Source organism: Myxocyprinus asiaticus, chromosome 17, assembly GCF_019703515.2.
Source record: "Myxocyprinus asiaticus isolate MX2 ecotype Aquarium Trade chromosome 17, UBuf_Myxa_2, whole genome shotgun sequence".
Taxonomy (NCBI): Eukaryota; Metazoa; Chordata; class Actinopteri; order Cypriniformes; family Catostomidae; genus Myxocyprinus; species Myxocyprinus asiaticus.
The window spans coordinates 30392719-30412607 of record NC_059360.1 but is presented as its reverse complement, the minus strand read 5'-3'; the positions used below and the strand labels follow the sequence as shown (position 1 = coordinate 30412607).

At 40.2% G+C, this 19889-nt stretch overlaps 1 protein-coding gene across 1 annotated transcript in view; it reads left to right on the top strand.

Annotated features, from left to right (window-relative positions):
- LOC127455526 (disks large-associated protein 2-like) overlaps positions 1–19889 on the top strand; it is a 224672-nt gene that overhangs the window by 119143 nt on the left and 85640 nt on the right. Inside the window, exon 3 of the mRNA XM_051723500.1 lies at positions 10337–11463. Coding sequence (XP_051579460.1) covers positions 10411–11463 — 1053 coding nt within the window. The 5' untranslated portion in view covers positions 10337–10410. The remainder of the gene's footprint in view (positions 1–10336; positions 11464–19889) is intronic.

The window sequence follows — 19889 nt, the reverse complement described above, 5'->3', positions numbered from 1 at the left end:
GCAGTTTTGCAGTTCCATCAAATCTCACTACCACCTATATTATTTACCCTGTTAGGCAGAATGACAGCCTAGGTCAACATTCACTTTCATTGCATCTTTTTTTCTACAGTGAAAGTTAATGGTTACTGAGGCTAACATTATGCCTAGCATCTAATTTTGGTTTCCATGGAAGAAAGTCAAACGGGTTTGGAACAACATCAGGGTGAGTAAATGATAACAAAAGTTTCATTTTTAGATGAACTATCCCTTTATTGTGGTGGATAGATCATTTGTCTTCACTAGAGCTGCTGTAGCAACACAGTCAGCAAAATAAAGCTTCTACTTGCTGCCCCCTGCAGAGAGACAAGGAAAAAGGGGGAGATTGTTGAGGTGCCTGTCACTGATTGCACTCACGCTGTTAGTATGCAGGATGCTGCAGTGAGCCGTATTCGTTCAGCAGGGACAGTCCAGGGGATGAATACTGAAGTAATGAGATGAGGCGACAGGAAGTGCTTCAGGCTGTCGAGCATCGGTGAGCAGTACCATAACACTCTCACAAATATCCAGAGCTGCTGATGACCTCATCTGAACTTATACTGAGACCAAGGGCCTCTCTATGCAACACAGGGAGCAGAATACAAGTGCAAGACATTATTTTCAAAGCACCAAACATTTAGCGATAAATATTGGTTTTAAATATGCAGAAGAGATTGCCACAGAAATTCATGCTCTCAGTTGAGGGCTGAAAAATGACCCCTTTTCACTCATTTGTAAGACAAATGTGTCCTAGTAGAAAAATACCACAGGCCATCAGTTACTTATGAAAGCAAGTTGATGACTCGTTCAGCTCATTCAAATATAAACAATATGCCATTAACAGTTAAATGAACATATGCATAATTGCTCTGTTGCTAAATCTAGTGAGCTGCCTACGGAGACAGCGTTGAACATAATAAATTATGATGTTAATGCTGTGTTCCATTCAAGTCGGATTTGGGATATTCCTACTAGATAGCTCTGACCATAAATGCATTCCATTGCCAGATGCTTGGAAGATGACGTGTAAGGAAACAAAACTGTAACAGTCCTGTTAGCTTAGCAAGTGTTTGACTGTCACCAGAGACGTCTCCTAGCAACACATCTGATAAACAATTCTGCAACGCTAGCATTTGTGCTACAGGTGTATGATTATCAAAAGAGAGTATAATATACCATGTTTTATACACCTGTCTCTGCAGGCATTTGTTAAACAAGCTTTAATATCATGTTATGTAGGAACTTTGACTAATTTATCGATATTACTTAATACAAGTGAATGCTTATCACTTTGTAAATCTCCCTGAGTGCCGACATGTTAGTGTGACTAACCTGCATCTTGGTGAAATTGGAGTTTTACATTTCCACACGAGTTTCCCAGTTGAAATTCCTACTTCCAGTGGTGTTCCATTGCACTTTTCCTCATAGGAAGTTGGAAAATACGACTTTCCAAGTTGAATGGAACACTGCATATTTATGCTGCCTCCTAAAGCCTATTTTATACAATGGAAGCAATACTTTTTTCTTCAGAATGAACTAAAGCATCCTAGGTGAACCAAGCCTGTGTTTTTACTGAGAAGTATCAATACATATTGTTCAGTTTAATAAAAAAAATATTATTTATATATTTGTGTTTTCTATGCATTTTTATACTTATTAGAGTTTGCTGTTATTAGCTTAGGAACATGCTGACATCAAACTCTATTGAAATCATTTGCAATATGAGTATTGCATGCATTTTGCCTATGTAAAGCGTTCCAAGTTGGTTACTTTGAGGTTTCATTTGGTTCTAAATGCAGCGACTGTTCACACCGAACACGTTTTCAAGAGGTTTTCAACATCTTGCGCAGGAGCACCGCACTTTTTAGATGCTGGGTCAAGTTTCTCAATGTATAAAAACACGTATGGAGATACCTGCGTTCTGTTCTATTCAAACTCTATTAAAATCAATTGCGAGTCAAGTATTGCATGCGGACCGCTTTTTGTGGCGCACAGATTTGCTGCAAATGTAAGTCGTTCCAAGTTAGTTAAGTTGAGGTTCCATTTGTTTCTGAATGCAGCCTTAGGGGCTGTTCACACTAAACATGTTTTTCAGTCTTTCACTGCTGTGCTGTGTCTAACTGTTTTTTTTCCCCAGCATCTCATGCAGGAGTACCGCACTTTTTAGATGCTGTGTCAAGTTACTCAGCTTATGAAAAATGCATATTGAGACACCTGTGTCCTGTTCTATTCGTTTTTCAGTGCAATGACACATTCAGTCTGAACACCCGTTTAGAAGGCAGTAGGCAGTTATGTAGTTCACTAGGTTTTGAAAAAAAGCTAATATATTATGTTTTCTATGTTTTACTAATAAACAATCCTTACTGTCCTTGTCTTTTTGTTTGTAGTGTATGAAATTCAGGCAAGATGAAATAAAATACAAGTCATATGCCTTTAGCAGTTGGAATGATAAAAAAGACTAAGCAGTGAATTATTACAGAGGGTCATCTCCTCCCAAGGTGATATTTTTCTCACTGACTCATTCCAGTGGGTTTAGAAAAGGTCTGTTGCAATGTGTTTGAGATAAAGCTTTTAATTTCAGTCTGCAATCTGTGCTTCTCTTCTGTGCTGTCTCCAGACAGTTTGCTGCAGTCGTGGTGGATTTGACTAAAGGATTTAGCTGTGGAAGCCCTAGCCAAAACCTGCTGCCACTAGACTTTGTTTTCTCTTTTAATGCACAGTCCTGTCCACTGCATATCCAGTGCTGGCTCTGTCAGTTTTATCTGCCCACTCAGATTTAGAAATGTAACACTTTGGCTTTGGCTGAGCCTATGGGGCTTAAGGATACAACAGCCTCGCTTTGATTTTCTGATGAACAAGCTGGATTCCTGAAAGACTGCTTTTAAACTTTGGAAGAGCCTAATTTAGGAGCCATATTGGGCAGTGTTTACAGACAGTGATTCTTTGAAACAGGAGTTTTAGACTAAGCAGGACCATTTGTTTTGGTTTTTCTTTAATCTGATTCACACTGTGTTGTTCAGCCTTTTACAAAGTTTAATTTTAATGAAGTGCCTCTGTGATTCACTCTCTCTAGAATATTCTTCCACACACTTGGAATAAACAAATTTGACATTCTCCATCAAATGAAATGGACTTTAGCATCATTATGGTGTCTGCTGACAGGAGCTAAAGATCATCTTATGGGTCAATAGTCTGTGCTCTAATTAAACACATGGGAGGGTGTTGAACTGGGGACAGAGTCACGTTCCAAAATCCAGCCAAGATCCGTTTTTAAAAGATATATGAATATGTGCATTTGCAGCCAGTCTAAATCTTCTTCTAAGCTCTATGTGTTTCTCATATGGTTTGCAGAGATATCCTTAATTTGTCTTTGGATGTTTATAAAGACACTTAAGAAATTTGTTTTTTAAATGAATCTGTTACTAGATATACAGTCAGGAATGGTATTCCTCAGTCCTGACATACATACATAAATGGACCCCCTTATTCCATTAGTTCAAATTATATTAGATTCAACTTTATTGTCATTGTGCAGAGTACTAGTACAGAGCCAGTCAAATACAATTAGCATCTAACCAGATTTGCAAATAGCAATAGCATACATATATATATATATAAATTATGATAAAGTGCAAATGTCAAATTAAGTAAGAATGACAGCATACATATTTATAATTATTATACATTTATTCAGCATTGCAACTGTACTGGAACCATATTTGTCTGTATCAATGTTCTTGTTGAAAGTTTAGTTTCAGTATTGGCATCCTCAGCTCCTAGCTAAGATGATTGTTATGTACAAAATATTTGGCTTAGCTTGTAAAGTCCCTGTAGAGTGACAGGATCAGCCAAGGTCAAACAGGTATATGCCTTTTTCTTTATGGTTTCTCTTGATGCCCTGGATGAGTGAATAAGATGACAGAATGGTTATATTCCCTATTCTCCTGTCCTACTTGTACCTTTATTGGTTTATCTGTCCCCTCACTTAGGGTGGTCAGGTCTAGTCCTCATAGGCTCATGCCAGCACGTAACACTCATGGCAAAAATGAAAACAAATTACCAGGGCAATTAGTCTTGGTTTTTGTTTTAAAAGGATTTATTACCAGCAGAGATCAAATGGAAGGTTAAATACACTTTTATATAATTCACCTTTCATTTTGTCAACTTTGTGATTAAGTTTTCGCTTGCATATTTGCAGAGTGCTCAGAATGAGAATCTTTGCAGAGAGAGCGGCTAATTCTGTGCTTTTACTTTGATATAGTACAACAGAAATCTTAAAAATATTTAACAGAACCTCAATTGAAATTAAAGCCAAACAGTGAATTTAACAAGCCCATCATTAAATTGCCATACTCAGTCAAAATATTTTTTCTTGGAGAGCAATTGGAAAATGATCTTTGTTTTAATGTGTATTCCCCTGGGAGGTCACGTGACGCCATGTGAGGTTTGGACGTGTGAACGGCAAGCTTTGCACACTTTGCTAGTTTTAATACTATTTGTGTCATAAACTGGTGAGATTTGATTCACTCTGATTCTTAACACTTCTAGGAAGACAATATGTCAAAGAATTCAAAATCCTCGGGCTCTGGAGACATTAAAAGACACTTACGTGCTCAAGCTGATTCCCCTCAGAAGCAGGCCGAAAGCCCAGGACTCAATTCGGAGGGTGAACTGAAAGAAATCCGGCGTGAATTGATGAACGTGTCGGCAATGCTGACGAAGGTCGTTGCAGACTTGGAGGATCTTGCTGTAATACGTCGATCAATCACTTCCTTGGAGACTAAATTCTCTGAGTTGGTTACAAGAGTTGCGGATGTTGAGAAACAGATTGATTATCTGGAGTCATCGGAGAGGGAATTAGCTGCTAACCCGCTAGCAACCAAGGTGGATTTGAAATGTGTTTGGGAAAGGTTGGAAGATATGGAGAATCGTAATCGATGGAACACGTCCAAATTGTTGGAATTCCTGAGCATGAGGAAGGCCGAGATATGGTAAAATTTCTAGATGGGCTCTTCCCGAGTCTGCTCGACATAACAGGCCATAAGCTGGAAATCGAGTGAGCTCACAGGGTCCCAGCTTGGAGATCCACAGAGGGAGACAGGCCCTGATCAATTCTGGCCAAATTTCTGAGATCATCCGATAAAGATCTTGTGTTACGCAAGGTAAAGGAAGGCTTTCTTGGAAGAACTACAGCATTTTCTTGTTCCCATACTTTGCGAATTCGACAAGAGAGAAACGTGAACGATTCAAGGAATGCAAGAATCTCTTACATCAATGGAAGGTCGCTTTTGCTCTGATGTTTCCGGCCAAACTGAGAAAAGATACTAAAGATGGCTGTAGAGTATTTACATGCCCACAGCAAGCACTGGCCTACATAAAGACATTGGAGTGAATAAGCCACTTGGTGATTTTCATGTTGCCGCCTAGTGGACTGGCTCACTGAACATACACTCGACTGTTTGAGGAAACTGGGCGCCTTTTTCGTTTCGTTTTGAGTGCTTATGCCTCCTGTTGGCTGGAGTTGGTTTTGTGCAATGTCTTGCAGGACATTGGAGTGAGTTTGACTGCCCAAAAGAACTGAACTGCATGTTTTTTTGTGCTGGTTCCGCTAGCAGCTGCAGCTTGTTTTGTGGAGGAACATACCTTCGAGACAATTAAGTGGATGAATCTACACGTTTTTTGGTGTTTATTCTGCTTATGGGCTGGAGTTTGTTTTATAGATTATCTTCTGTTGTGTAATTCTGTCTTACAAATTTTTGTATAGAAGCACTGGACTTGAGCAATCCGTTGGCAAAGTTGTTGCGGGGCCTTTGTGGTCTTTATAATTTTATTTTTGACACACAATAAATGTTTTCTAATATGACAAAATGTCAAATGTTAATATGAGTGGATTGTCTCTCTCCACGTGGAATGTGAATGGGTTGGGGCACCCCATAAAAAGAAGGAAGGTTATTTCTTTTCTTAAACGAGGGAGTCATTACATTGTTAAGTAAGCATCTACAATTCAAATGTCTCAAACAGATTAAAGATAAAATAGGAAGAGTCATTATTGTTTTAGCAGAAATTCAGGGGCAAAGGTTGATTTTGTCTAATATTTACGCACCTAATGTTGATGATCAGGGCTTTTTTATTGATCTTGAAGGGATGTTGCAAGCCGCTGGTACCCCTCATGATATAATATTGGGAGGAGACTTTAAACTTTTGATGGACTCAGTCCTTGATCATAGTTAAGCAAAAGTGTGCAAGCCCACAAGAGCAACAGTGATGCTTCACAGGATGTGTAAAAATCTTGGTCTTACAGATATTTGGAGACTTTTGAACCCATCTGGTAGGGACTATACATTTTTTCATCAGTCCATAAGATTTATTCTAGAATAGATTATTTTTTTAAATAAGTCCCTCATTTCATCTGTTGTTGATTGCTCAATTGGAAACATCTTAGTCTCAGATCACGCCCTGGTGAGTTTAGAGATGTTGCCACATATGGAGAAAAAGAAATCATATAGTTGGCACTTTAATGTATCTGTGGCATGGGGGTGGGGGGGGGGGCTGGGGCGTGGTCAAGTGTCTGTCTGCGGGAGAGGGAAAGTGCTAAGGCTTGTCACCTGGGCTGTAATTACTCTAACACCTGTCTCTCATTATAGTGATGGCAGAGGGAGACCTGATAAGGCTCGCCAGAGCGGCAAAGGAGAGAGAGAGAGTGGCCCAGAGCAACAGACCTTTTGGAGAGAAAGCTATTTTGAGTTGGCCACCAAGAGCCGTTTTTTCTATATGTTTGTGCGTGTGTGTGAAGCTGAATTAAAATATAAACACTCAACTGTTCGCTGTCTCCTGATTCCTCCATTGCCCATGAACCTATCCTTAACACAGCATCACTTTTGCAAAATCCTGAATTCCAACAAATGTTAAAGGCTGCAATCAATGTTTATATGGAGATCAACTGGTCCTCAGTATCCTCTGAGGGCATGGCTTGGGAGGCACTTAAAGTGGTTCTTAGAGGTCGGATCATACAGTATGCCTCATTCATCAAAAAATCCAAAGCACGAGAACTCGTGGAGTTGGAAGGGAATATTAAAAGTGCCAAGGCAGAGCTGAAGTGCCGAATGTCATCTGATGGCCTCAGAGAATTGACCCGATTGAAATACAGATACAGTATAATACTATTTTGTCGCAGAAGGTGGAGTTTTGGTTATTCAGGGCAAGACAGTCATACTTTGAGCTGGGGGACAAAGCAGGGAAGCTTTTGGCTAGATATGTAAAGCAGAGAGAGTCTTTTTCTTCCATTCCCTCAGTGAAATCTGCTGATGGTGACATTTTCACATCGGCCATTGATATTAATAATACTTTTAAAGAATTCTATCTTGATATCTATAGTTCCATGTCTTCATCTACTGATGAAGATATTAGATACTTTGTGGAACCTATAGAACTCCCTAAACTGACGACTGAGCAAAAAAATTCTCTTGATTCTGAGATAACCTTGGAGGAGCTTGACGAGGACCAAATGGTTTTGCCACTGAATTTTTTAGATCTTATGCTACAGAACTGGCTCCACCTTTGTTAGAAGTTTATATGTAATCAGTAAAGAATGGAAAGCTTCCGTGAACCATGACACAAGCCCGGATCAGTCTGATTCTTAAAAAGGATAAAGATCCAAGCGAGTGTAAGAGTTACCGTCCAATTTCTTTGATCCAGCTAGACATAAACATATTGTAAAACATTTTGGCCAACCAATTAAGTAAAGTTATGACATCTCTTATACATATACTGTAGATCAGATGGGGTTTATTCAGGGCCGCAGCTCTTCAGATAAAATCAGGTGTCTCATCAATATCATGTGGTCAGTGGTGAATGATCAGACTCCGGTCGCTGCCATCTCACTTGACGCCGAAAAGGCATTTGATATGGTAGAATGGGATTATCTTTTTAAGATTTTGGAAATATACGGATTCGGGAATACTTTTATTGGATGGATTAAGTTACTTTATAGACACCTGGTAGTGGCAGTACAAACGAATGGATTAATTTCAGATTATATTACTCTGGATAGGGGCACCCGGCAGGGTTGCCCTCTTTCCCCATTATTGTTCTGTCTTGCCCTGGAACCATTAGCAGCCACAATAAGAAAGGAGGATGATTTTCCAGGGGTGGTGGCAGGAGGTTTGGTGCATAAACTTTTGCTTTACGCAGATGATATTTTATTATTTGTCTCCGACCCCACTAGATCTATGCCTTGCCTCCACAGAATTATTAATTCCTTTTCTAAATTCTCATGATACAGAGTCAGTTGGTCTAATTCCGAAGCTTTGGTTCTAACAGGGTACTGCCCAGTAATGGCTTTTCAGCCGGGTGCCTTCCATTGGCCCAAACAGGGCATTAAGTATTTGGGCATTTTATTCCCAGCAAACCTGTGTGATTTAGTTTGTTAATTTTGATCCCTTAATAAAAAGGTTTTCGAGCGATGTGGGCAGGTGGGTTTCGTTACATTTATCTATAATTGGGAAGGTTAATGTTATTAAAATTAACTGTATTCCAAAATTCAACTACCTGCTACAATCTCTCCCTATAGATGTCCCCCTCTCTTATTTCAAGCAATTTGATAGTATAGCGAAGTCCTTCATTTGGAATGGTCAGCGTCCCAGATTACATTTCAATGTTACATAGGTCGATTGATAAAGGTGGACTATGCCTACCCAAGATTTTGTTTTATTATTATGCATTCAGTCTGAGACATTTGGCTCATTGGTCACTTCCACCTGAGAGAGCCCCTCCCTGGTTTTGTGCTGCACAGGAAGTTCTTGCCCCTATTTTGCCATTGCAAAGCCTTTCCATTAAACTAACTGGAGAAGTTAAGTTACACCCCGTTACTTGCACTCGGTATGGACAAAAGTGTCCAGAGTGTTTATTTCAGACATTTATTTAAATGATGCCTCGAGCATTTGGATGAACCCAAAATTACATATGATTAATTCCCATTTCTGCTGGTCAGAGTGGATTCTGAGGGAGGTTAATACACTCGGTGACCTATATGAGAGTGGAGTGTAGAGATCTTTTGAAAATATGGTTCAACATTTTAGGATTCCCATATTTCAGTTCTTTAGGTATTTACAGCTGCGTCACCTGCTCTGTACTATTTTTGGGGGTAGCATACACCCCCCTAAAGTGGCAGGTTAAATGTATTCTTGTCTTTGTTGGAAACAATAAAAGTGTTAATAACAAAATATGTATTCCCCTGTACTTTAACCACATGCAGATTCACATTAATCATCTGTGTGAAGTGAAATGAAATGTGATCTGCCAGCATGAAATAGTTATGTCAGTAAGGGTAAACGACTGTATTGGGACAGCATCTTAATGCCTCACCTCTGATGAAGTTAGCGGCATGCTGCCCATATGTGGCTTTGATGAAAGATTACAGTGAACATGGTTTTAATCTTTGAGCAATGTCTCTCAAGGACAACTGCTGAAGCACCTTGAAGTGCTCTCTATCTCTCTCTCTCACTCTCTCTCCAGAGCTGGCTTGACGGATGGCACGGCACTTCCAAAATGATAGGCTATTATTTTACTTTGCATTGGATAAATGGCAAGGCTTGCAACGCTCTGTCCTCATAAGGCCTGGCAGGACCAGACGGGGATGATCAGCAAGGCTGTTAGATGTGCTGTTTTTCCAGTCATGATTTCATTTCATTCATGAATTGAAATGTTGTGTTTTCCATGACTGTGCTGCTGAGAGTCTGCTGGTGGATCGCTTGAATTCATGAAAACACTGTTTGTGGCAGCAGTGATTTTGTAAACAGCTCATTTTCATCCTGCCACACTGTTTTACAAGCATCCCTGTTGTGCTTTCAAAAAAGCAAAAAAAAAAAAAAAAAAAACTAAAAAATCAGATTTGCAATTAGGGTAAGTAAAATAAACTTAGTTGAAAGTAAAAACAAATGCATTTATTTATTTTTATTTTTTAAGCATAAACCTTACAAAATGTTTGATTTCTCTGTAAACAAGCCTTAATGTCATGTAATTTTGCTTCTCATGAAAATGTGTCTTGATTTAAGGATGTTTAGATATTTTAACTGGAGATCAAGACAAAAATACAGAATAAGTAATTGATTTTTTGCAGTATAGCTTAATTTCTATTAAACAGAATAGCTAAGCTGGTACACCATTAAGACCAACTCCAAACCGGCTCTTACCAGCAAAACAAGTCTGGACAAGTGTGGAAATTCATGCTGGATGAAGCTGGACATTTTCACAGGGTAAACTGATGCTAAATGCCATTGGAAAATTATTTAAACATTTTCTATCTCTCTCTCCTCTTTTATAGATCAGCCAGATTCATGGTCTCCACCACCATATTTCAATGAAGACAGCTACAGCTTCCCCTCCCTTCCCAGGAATATGAAAGGTTTATCAAGCGGTCGCCCACAGCTCACCTTCACATCAGGACACACCTGTGGGCTGCCAGACTGCGATCAGTCCCTCGACCCCTTGCAGCATGTTGGCTCCGACTCCCGCTCACCCTACCTGCTCAGTCCGACCGAGAGCTACCCTCTGGATCTGCACCGCTGCTCACCTCGCAGCTCCATCCACTCGGAATGCATGGTAATGCCCGTTTCCATGGCATCTGACCACGTTTCCAGCAGCACCTTTCCTAGAATGCACTACAGTTCACACCACGACGGCTCGCGGGAAGACGGCTCCATGCCTCATGGTGTCGGAGGAGGGGGTGGAGATGGCAGTTCTGGAAAGATGAACCGTATACCTGCAAACCTGCTGGATCAGTTTGAGAAGCAGCTGCCAATTCACAGAGACGGTTTCCACACGCTGCAGTACCAGCGCACATCTGCCACAACCACTAGCAGCGAGCAACGCAATGAGAGTCCGGGACGCATCCGCCACCTGGTCCACTCCGTCCAGAAGCTCTTCACCAAATCCCACTCGCTGGAGGGGTCGTCTAAGATGAACGGCACCAAGGGAGACTCTCGCTCGGACAGTGGACACCACCACCACCATCATGGACATCACCATGGCAACCACAAACACAGCAAAAGGAGTAAGAGCAAGGACCGCAAGTCCGACTCCAAGCAACGCTCAGGGATAGCAGGCTGGTGGAGTTCTGACGACAACCTGGACAGTGACAGCACCTACCGGACTCCCAGCATCATGAGCCGTCACCATGGAGATCATATCACTCACTGTTACCCAGACACGGGCCATAGTCAATTTGCCGATCTTTCCCTCAAGACCTCTAAGAGCAACAATGATGTGAAATGCTCGGCTTGTGAGAGCATTGCTATGGCCCCCGAGGGAAAATTTATGAAGCGCAGCTCCTGGTCGACCCTGACTGTCAGCCAGGCGAAAGAAGCCTACAGGAAATCTTCCCTCAATCTGGAGAAACCGGCCATGCCTCAAGATCTGAAGTCCTCCATGAGGCCTTGCCATTATTTACAGGTGAGTTCTGCTCAAACCTGCAATATCATTCAGGAACAGTGTTTATCTCATAAAACAAAATTACAGGTTAAATGTTTGTTGGTAGTTTTTGGATTTTATCAATGATACGAAGGCGAGAAGAAAAAGATGATTCCTGATGATAATTAAATAATTTTAATTGAAATATATAGTTGATGTAAATATGATGAAAAATAACACTACAAAATATTGATGGGATAGCTCTTGAAATAATGTAAAACTAAAAAAACTGTAAGTGCATTGTAAAAGGAATAATTCACCCTAATTTAGAAATTCTGTCATCATTTGCTCACCCTCATGTTGTTCCAAACCAGTATGATTTTCTTTCTTCTGTGGAACAAAAAAGATGTTACAGACTGACGGCCTTAGTCACCATTCACTTTCAATGCATCTTTTTTTTCTACACAAAGTGAATGGTGACTGAGGCTAACATTCTGGTTAACATTTTGTGTTCCATGGAAGGAGGAAAATAAGTCAAATGGGTTTAGAACAACATGAGGGTGAGTAAATTATGACATAATTTTTTATAATAGGGTGAACTATTCCTTTTACAATGCACTTACAATTTTTTTAGTTTTACATTATTTCAAGAGCTCAGGTTATATTTTGTTGATATGTTTATATATGTTTGAAACATGTTTAAATTAATGAATGTTAATAAGTTTTTAAAATTGGGTTTAAATTTGGTGTTTTAGGGTTTGACACATTTTCGTCATTTTGCACATTTTGGTAAAATAAAATGCTATTTTTATTGACTAAAATTATATGCAATTTCAGTTAAGAGTACTGAAATGGACAAAAATTTATATAACATGAATAAAAAATTGACTACATTTTAAGGACATTTTTGTCATTTATTTTATTTTATTTATTAACACAGTTCATGAATTTGTGTTGCCACTTTTGTGATCTGCTGCCTGGAGATCGTATTTTATAATTCAAAGGGTTCCCAGCAGAGTGAAAAGTAATAGTCCACTTAAGAGGTTGTTGCATACTGTAGGCTGGAATGTGTTTTTGTTTTCACTGATGGAGAATATATATATAGGCTGGTGGTATGTGTGTATTGTTGTTGTGGTTGTGAAGTGCTAATATGCTAAATTGAGAAGCAGATTTATTGGCCCTGTCACTCTGACTAGACAAGGTCGTTCCCGATGCTTATGTGCAAAATTATTGCAAACAATGAGTCATATTGATTAGCAATTATCTTTCTTTTGTAACACGTGATTTACCAAAAGCATCACATTTCATCAGGATTCATTATATATGGTGCCGTCAAACCACTGGAAATACTTTCTTGCAGTAAAGTTCTAGTTTATTTCATTTTTACATTGCATTAGGGCTGTTTATCCTATATAGGGTCACTAGAATGTCAACGGTTTGTGCAGTAGGAAAATGGGTCACACTTTATATCAGGTGGCCTTAACTACTATGTACTAACATTAAATACATACACTTACTGTGTAACTACATGTTATTCTGCAAAATTCCCAAATTTGCTGCTACTGAGGTTGAGGTACGGGTAGGTTTAGGAGTAAAAGCAGGGTTAGGATTAGGGGTTAGAGTTAGGTTTTGGGGTAAGGGTTGGGTTAGGGGTAAAGTTAACAGTGTAACTACAAATTAAATGCTGGTACTTTAAATGTAATTACAATGCAACAACATGTATGTACATAATAAGTACATTGTATAAAATAGTTAAGTACATAGTAGTTAAGGCCACCTAATGTAAAGTGGATCCACAAAATGAAAGTGGTTCTCAAAATTACTGCAGTGAATCACATGTCTGTCACTGAGGGAACAGTCACTGTATGAATACTTTTGGAAATTGCTTGTCCTGATAGGACATGTTTCAGTACATGCCCACGGCAGCTTTTTTCTTTTCTTCGATTAACACTTTTTATTGACTCCAACACATGAAAGAGAAAAACAAAACAAATATGTACAGAATCAACTTTTAACCCCCAATCACCATCTCTGCCCTGACCCCCAACATACATCCCTGTGTCAAAGCTAAAATACACACACACACAATATATATATATATATATATATATATATATATATATATATATATATATATATATATATATATATATATAAAATAATAATCAAACACATATAAAACTATAAATCCCTCTCCACTGCCCCTCCCCGAGAGCCTTCCAAAAAGGTCAAATACCTGCCCCACTTCCTATTAAATACCCCCAGGTTGCCTAGCCTTCTATATGACATTTTTTTCAAATGCTGCCACCCTTCCCATCTCTGTGCACCACTTCCAAAATGAGGGCACTCCAGCCGACCTCCATCCCCTAAGGATAATCTGTCTGCCGATCATAGCACTGGCTAGAACACAATTTCTGATATATTTATCCCCTATATTAATGACTGTCCCATCACCTAAAATACAGAGTCTGGGGCAAAATGAAATTTGAGTGTCCAATACGTTACATATAATACTCTGAACCCTCAACCAAAATTCTTGAATCTTAACACACCACCAAAAACCCAGGGATGTGTCCCCATCTTCTGATTGGCATCGCCAGCAGGTGGGTGTGTCTTTAAGACCAAGCCTATGCAGTCTAGAGGGGGTCCAATGGAATCGATGTAAAATCTTAAATTACATAAGGTACACCCTTGCATCTCTAGATGCAGACTTGGCGTTTTTTTAGAATCCTAGCCCACACTCCCTCCTCCAATACCAAGTTTGAATCTTTCTCCCATAATCTCTTGAGAGAAGTTAAAGCTCCATCCCTCAGACTCTGAATTAGCAGGGAGTAATACACTCATGACCTTTTCCAAAGGCAATAATCACCACTCCCAGAGCGTCTGCCACTTTAGGGGGGAGTATTCTACTCCCAGAAATAGTACAGAGCAGGTGGAGCAGCTGTAAATACCTAAAGAATTGAGACCTGGGAATCCCGAAATGTTGAACCATATTTTCTAAGGATCTCAACACTCCACTCTCATATAGGTCACCAAGCATATTAACCTCCCTCACAATCCACTCTGTCCAGAGGAAAGGGGACTTGTCAATACATAATTTTGTGTTCAGCCATAAGCTCGAAGCAACATTTAAATAAATGTCTGAATTAAACATTCTGGACAATTCTGTCCATACCGCATGCAAATGCGAGATAATGGGGTGTAACCTAACTTCTCCGGTTAATTTGATAGAAAGCCTTTGCAATGGCAAGATAGGGGCAAGAACTTCCTGTTCAATACAAAACCAGGGAGGGGCTCTCTCAGGTGGAAGCGACTAGTGATGGGAAGTTCGGATCATTTTACTGACTTGAATCTTTGAGTCTCGTTCAGCAAAATGAACGAATCTTTATTCAAGTCATTTAGATCATTTTGTTCATTTGAGCAGAATTAAATGAAAATGTTACATTTTCAATAGCCAAATCCACCAACACGTCTACTTATGCAAACTTTGATTATAGTCCCAAAAAGGAAAAATGTATAATGCAGCCAAGGACAAATTATGAGAAACAGAAAGATTAGTTCACCTCTGGAATTTTCTTGACGGAGTCGTTCATTCTTTTGTCATTGTATAGCGTATACAGCTGTCACATGACAAAAGAATGAACGACTTGGACCAGAAGACTCAAGAGGTGAACTAATTATTTCTGTTTCCTGTACAGCGCCTATGCGGTTTTCACGTAACAAACGAATGGAGGTTGCTCAATGCACATGCGCGGCCAACACACAATGAACAAATCACTCTCTTAGACTACTTGTTCTTTTGAGTCACTGTGGCAGCAGGGGCGTGGTCAAGCATCTCTCCGGAGAGAGAGAAAGTGGTAAGGGCGCTTACACCTGAGCTAAATTATGTCTAACACCTGTCTCTAATTTCAGTGAGCACGGGGAGAGCGGCATAAATAGGGCCACGCAGCACTCAGATGAGAGAGAGAGACTGGACACGACAGAGCCGAGCCAGAGCAAGGATTGTTAGTAGTGAAAGTTTATTTGTGAAAGCAGTGTGTGATAGGGTTTAGCTTAGTGCTTAAAAGGAAAACTGGAAAGTGGTGTGGTGAAGAGGAAAAATAAAGCCTCACCTTAAGAAGGAAAACTGCTTCTCGCCTCATCTTTTACAGTCACATAAAAGATTCGTTCAAAATAAACAAATTGTTCATGAACGACCCATCACTAGAAGTGACCAATGAGCCAAATGTCTGAGACTGAATGCATACAAATAAAACAAAATCTTGGGTAGGCCTAGCCCACCTTTGTCAATCGGCCCATGTAATTTGTTACCATTCCAGATGAAGGACTTCACTATGCTATCAAATTGCTTGAAATAAGAGAGGGAGACATCTATAGGGAGAGATTGTAGCAGGTAGTTGAATTTTGGAATACAATTCATTTTAATAACATTAACCTTTCCCAGTCATAGTTAAATGTAATGAAGCCCACCTGCCCACATCGCTCGAAAACCTTTTTATAAAGGGTCAGAATTAATCAATATCAAAAGCTTTTTTGGCGTCAAGTGAGATAGCAATGAACAGAGTCTGATTGTTCACCACTGCCCACATGACATTAATGAAACGCCTAATGTTATCAGAAGAGTTACAGCCCCAAATAAACCCCACCTGATCTATATATATATATACGAGATGTCATTACTCAATCGGTTAGCCAAAATTTTTGACAATAATTTGACATCTAGCTGGATCAGGGAAATTAGATGCTAACTCTTACATTCACTTGGATCTTTGTCCTTTTTAAGTATCAGACTGGTCCAGGCTTTTGTCATGGTTGGCAGAAGCTTTCCATTCTTTAATGATTCCATATAAACTTTTAGCAAAATTGGAGCCAGTTCTGTAGCATAATATCTAAAAAATTCAGCGGCAAAGCGTCTGGCCCCAGAGCCTTGCCTGTGGGCAAGGCCTTAATTACCTCGCCAAACTCCAAAAGATGGCACCGAGTATGGCTGCTGCGCTGTGAGCTCCAACCCAATGTTGCAGTTTTTTGATTGTTTTGTCTACAGTTCTTGTGTTTTTCGTCTTGGATGTTGTCTACCTTATTGTCTACGATAGACAAACACTTTTGGACATTGGTTCTTCAATAGCACACCGAAAACCGGACTTTAAATTCCTCAGTGCTGACCCTCTGTTTTCAAACATGACAGCGGAGCCCTTTGTCTGGCTGCCCGGCCACGGAAGCATAGCCAGAAAAGGGGAAGGAGAGCCAGCGTTCTCGTCAGACTAAGACGTCATGCAAATCGACCCCCGATACCCAGCATTCTACTGGCAAATATTCAGTCTCTGGACAACAAGCTCTGTGAGCTGAGAGCGCAGATCTCTTTCCAACGATAGACAAGGGACTGTTGCATTATCTGCCTTACAGAAACTTGGATGTCTGTGGAGATTCCAGACTCATCCATTGAACTCATGGGGTTCTCAGTGCACCGAGCTTTAACAAATCCAACTTCAAGTCAATCGCACCAAAATACTTCCAACACATCAGTTGCAACACATGAGAGGACCAGGTTTTGGACCATTGCTACTCTCCCTTCTGGGATGGCTACAAATCCCTCCCCCACCCACCATTTGGCAAATCGGACCACTCTTCCAATCTCCTTCTGCCCGCTTACAGGCAGAAAATTAAACAGGAAGTACCCGTCCTCAGAACGATCCAGTGCTGGTCAGACCAATCAGATTCTATGCTACAGGACTGTTTTGATCACGTGGACTGGGAGATGTTCTGGTCTGCCTCTGATGACGACATAGAGATCTACGCTGATTCCGTAACATGTTTCATCAGGAAGTGCATAGATGATGTAGTGCCGACAAAAACAATACGGATCTACCCTAACCAGAATCCGTGGATTAATTCGTGCAGCACTTAATGCGCGGACCTCCACTTTTAATTCCGGGAATGCGGAGGAGCATAAACAAGTATAGTGCCCTCCAAGCTTGATGTGAAACTCTGGGCTCTGGGCTTAAACAGCTCGCTGTGCAGCTGGATCATGGACTTCCTGTCAGGCAGATGCCAGGTGGTGGGCAGCAATATCTCCTCATCGCTGACCCTCAACGCTGGAGCTCCGCAGGGCTGTGTTCTCAGCCCACTCCTCTATTCCCTGTACACACATGACTGTGTGGCAATACATAGCTCCAATGCCATCATTAAGTTCACTGATGATACGACGGTAGTAGGTCTAATCACTGACAATGATGAAACAGCCTACAGAAAGGAGGTGCACACTCTGACACGCTGGTGTCAGGAGCATTGCCTCTGCCTCAATGTCAGCAAGACCAATGAGCTTGTGGTGGACTTCAGGAGAGAAGACAGAGAACACAGCCCCATCACATCAATGGAGCACCAGTGGAGAGAGTCAGCAGCTTCAAGTTCTTCGGTGTCCACATCACTGAAGAACTCACATGGTCCTTCCACACTGAGGCCATTGTGCAGAAGGCGTACCAGCACCTCTTATTCTTGAGATGGCTGAGGAAGTTTGGAATGAACCACCACATCCTCACACGGTTCTACACAAGCACTGTAGAGAGCATCCTGACTGGCTGCATCACTGCCTGGTACGGCAACAGCACCACCCTCAACCGCAAAGCCCTACAAAGGGTGGTGCGAACATCCAGGCACATCATTGGAGATGAGCTTCCCTCACTTCAGGAGATCTACACCAGGCGGTGTATGAGAAAAGCTCTGAGAATCATCAGAGACTCCAGCCACCCTAGCCATGGGCTGCTCTCACTGCTACCATCAGGCAGGCAGTATACTGTATATTATTAGGTGTATATTGTATGTTGTGTTGTGTAACAAGATGTGTAAATTGTGTTATGTGTAAATCAGATGTTTATTGTAATTGTCATACTGCTATGTTGCTTGGAACTGCACCCAAGACTTTCACCCACTGTTGCACTTGTGTATATCGTTGAGTGACATAAAGGGCTTTGATTTGATTTGATTTGATTTGATTTGATTTGGGGGAATCAAGAGAATTTGTTTGATCAGCCGAGAGTTTAGGAAGTTCTAACGGTTCCACAAAGTTTCTAATATCCTCTTCAGTAGATGAAAATGTGGAACTATAAAGATCAAGAGAGAATACTTTAAAAGCATTATTAAAATCAGTGGCCAAGGTAAATATTTCATCACCAGCAGATTTCACTGAGGGAATGGTAGAAAAAGACTGTCTCTGTTTTATATATCTAGCCAGAAGCTTCCCTGCTTGTCCCCCGACTCAAAGTATGACTGTCTTGCCTGAATAACCAAAACTCCACCTTCCGTGACAAAATAGTATTATATCTGTATTTCAATCGGGTCAATTCTCTGAGGCCATTAGACAACATTCAGTGTTTCAGCTCTGCCATGGCACTTTTAATATTCCCTTCCAATTCCACAAGTTCTTGTGCTTTGGATTTTTTGGTGAATGCAGCATACTGTATGATCTGGCCCCTAAGAACCGCCTTAAGTGCCTACCAAGCCACACCCACAGAGGACACTGAGGACCAGTTGGTCTCCATAAAGACACTGATTTCAGCCTTTAACATTTGTTGGAATTCAGGATTTTGCAAAAGGGATACATTAAAGCGCCAACTATATGATTTCCTTTTCTACAAATGTGGCAACACCTCTAAACACACCAGGGCATGATCTGAGACTAAAATGTTTACAATTGAGCAATCAACAACAGATGAAATGAGGGACTTAGATATAAAAAATATATATATATATTCTAGAGTACATCTTATGGACTGATGAAAAAAATGTATAGTCCTTCACAGATGGGTTCAAAAGTCCCCAAATATATGTAAGACCAAGATTTTTATACATCCTGTGAAGTGTCAATGTTGCTCTAGGGGGCTTGCACATTTTTGCTTCACTATGATCAAGGACTGAATCATCAAAAGATTAAAGTCTCCTAACAATATTATATCATGAGGGGTGCCAGCAGCTTACAGCATCCCTTCAAGATCTATAAAAAAGCCCTGATCATCAATATTAGGTGCATAAATATTAGCCAAAATAAGACTTTGCCCCTGAATTTCAGCTAAAACAATAATGACTCTTCCTAATTTATCTTTAATCTGTTTGAGACATTTGAATTGTAGATGTTTACTTATCAACGTAATAACTCCCCCTGCTCTTACTCGAGCCAGCACTAAAGAAAGTATGCCCACGCCATATCCTCCAAAATTTTTCAGCTTCCTGCAGAGAAAGATACAGGTGCATCTCAAAAAATTAGAATGTCATGGAAAAGTTCATTTATTTCAGTAATTCAACTCAAATTGTGAAACTCGTGTATTAAATAAATTCAATGCACACAGACTGAAGTAGTTTAAGTCTTTGGTTCTTTTAATTGTGATGATTTTGGCTCACATTTAACAAAAACCCACCAATTCACTATCTCAAAAAATTAGAATACATCATAAGACCAATAAAAAAAACATTTTTAG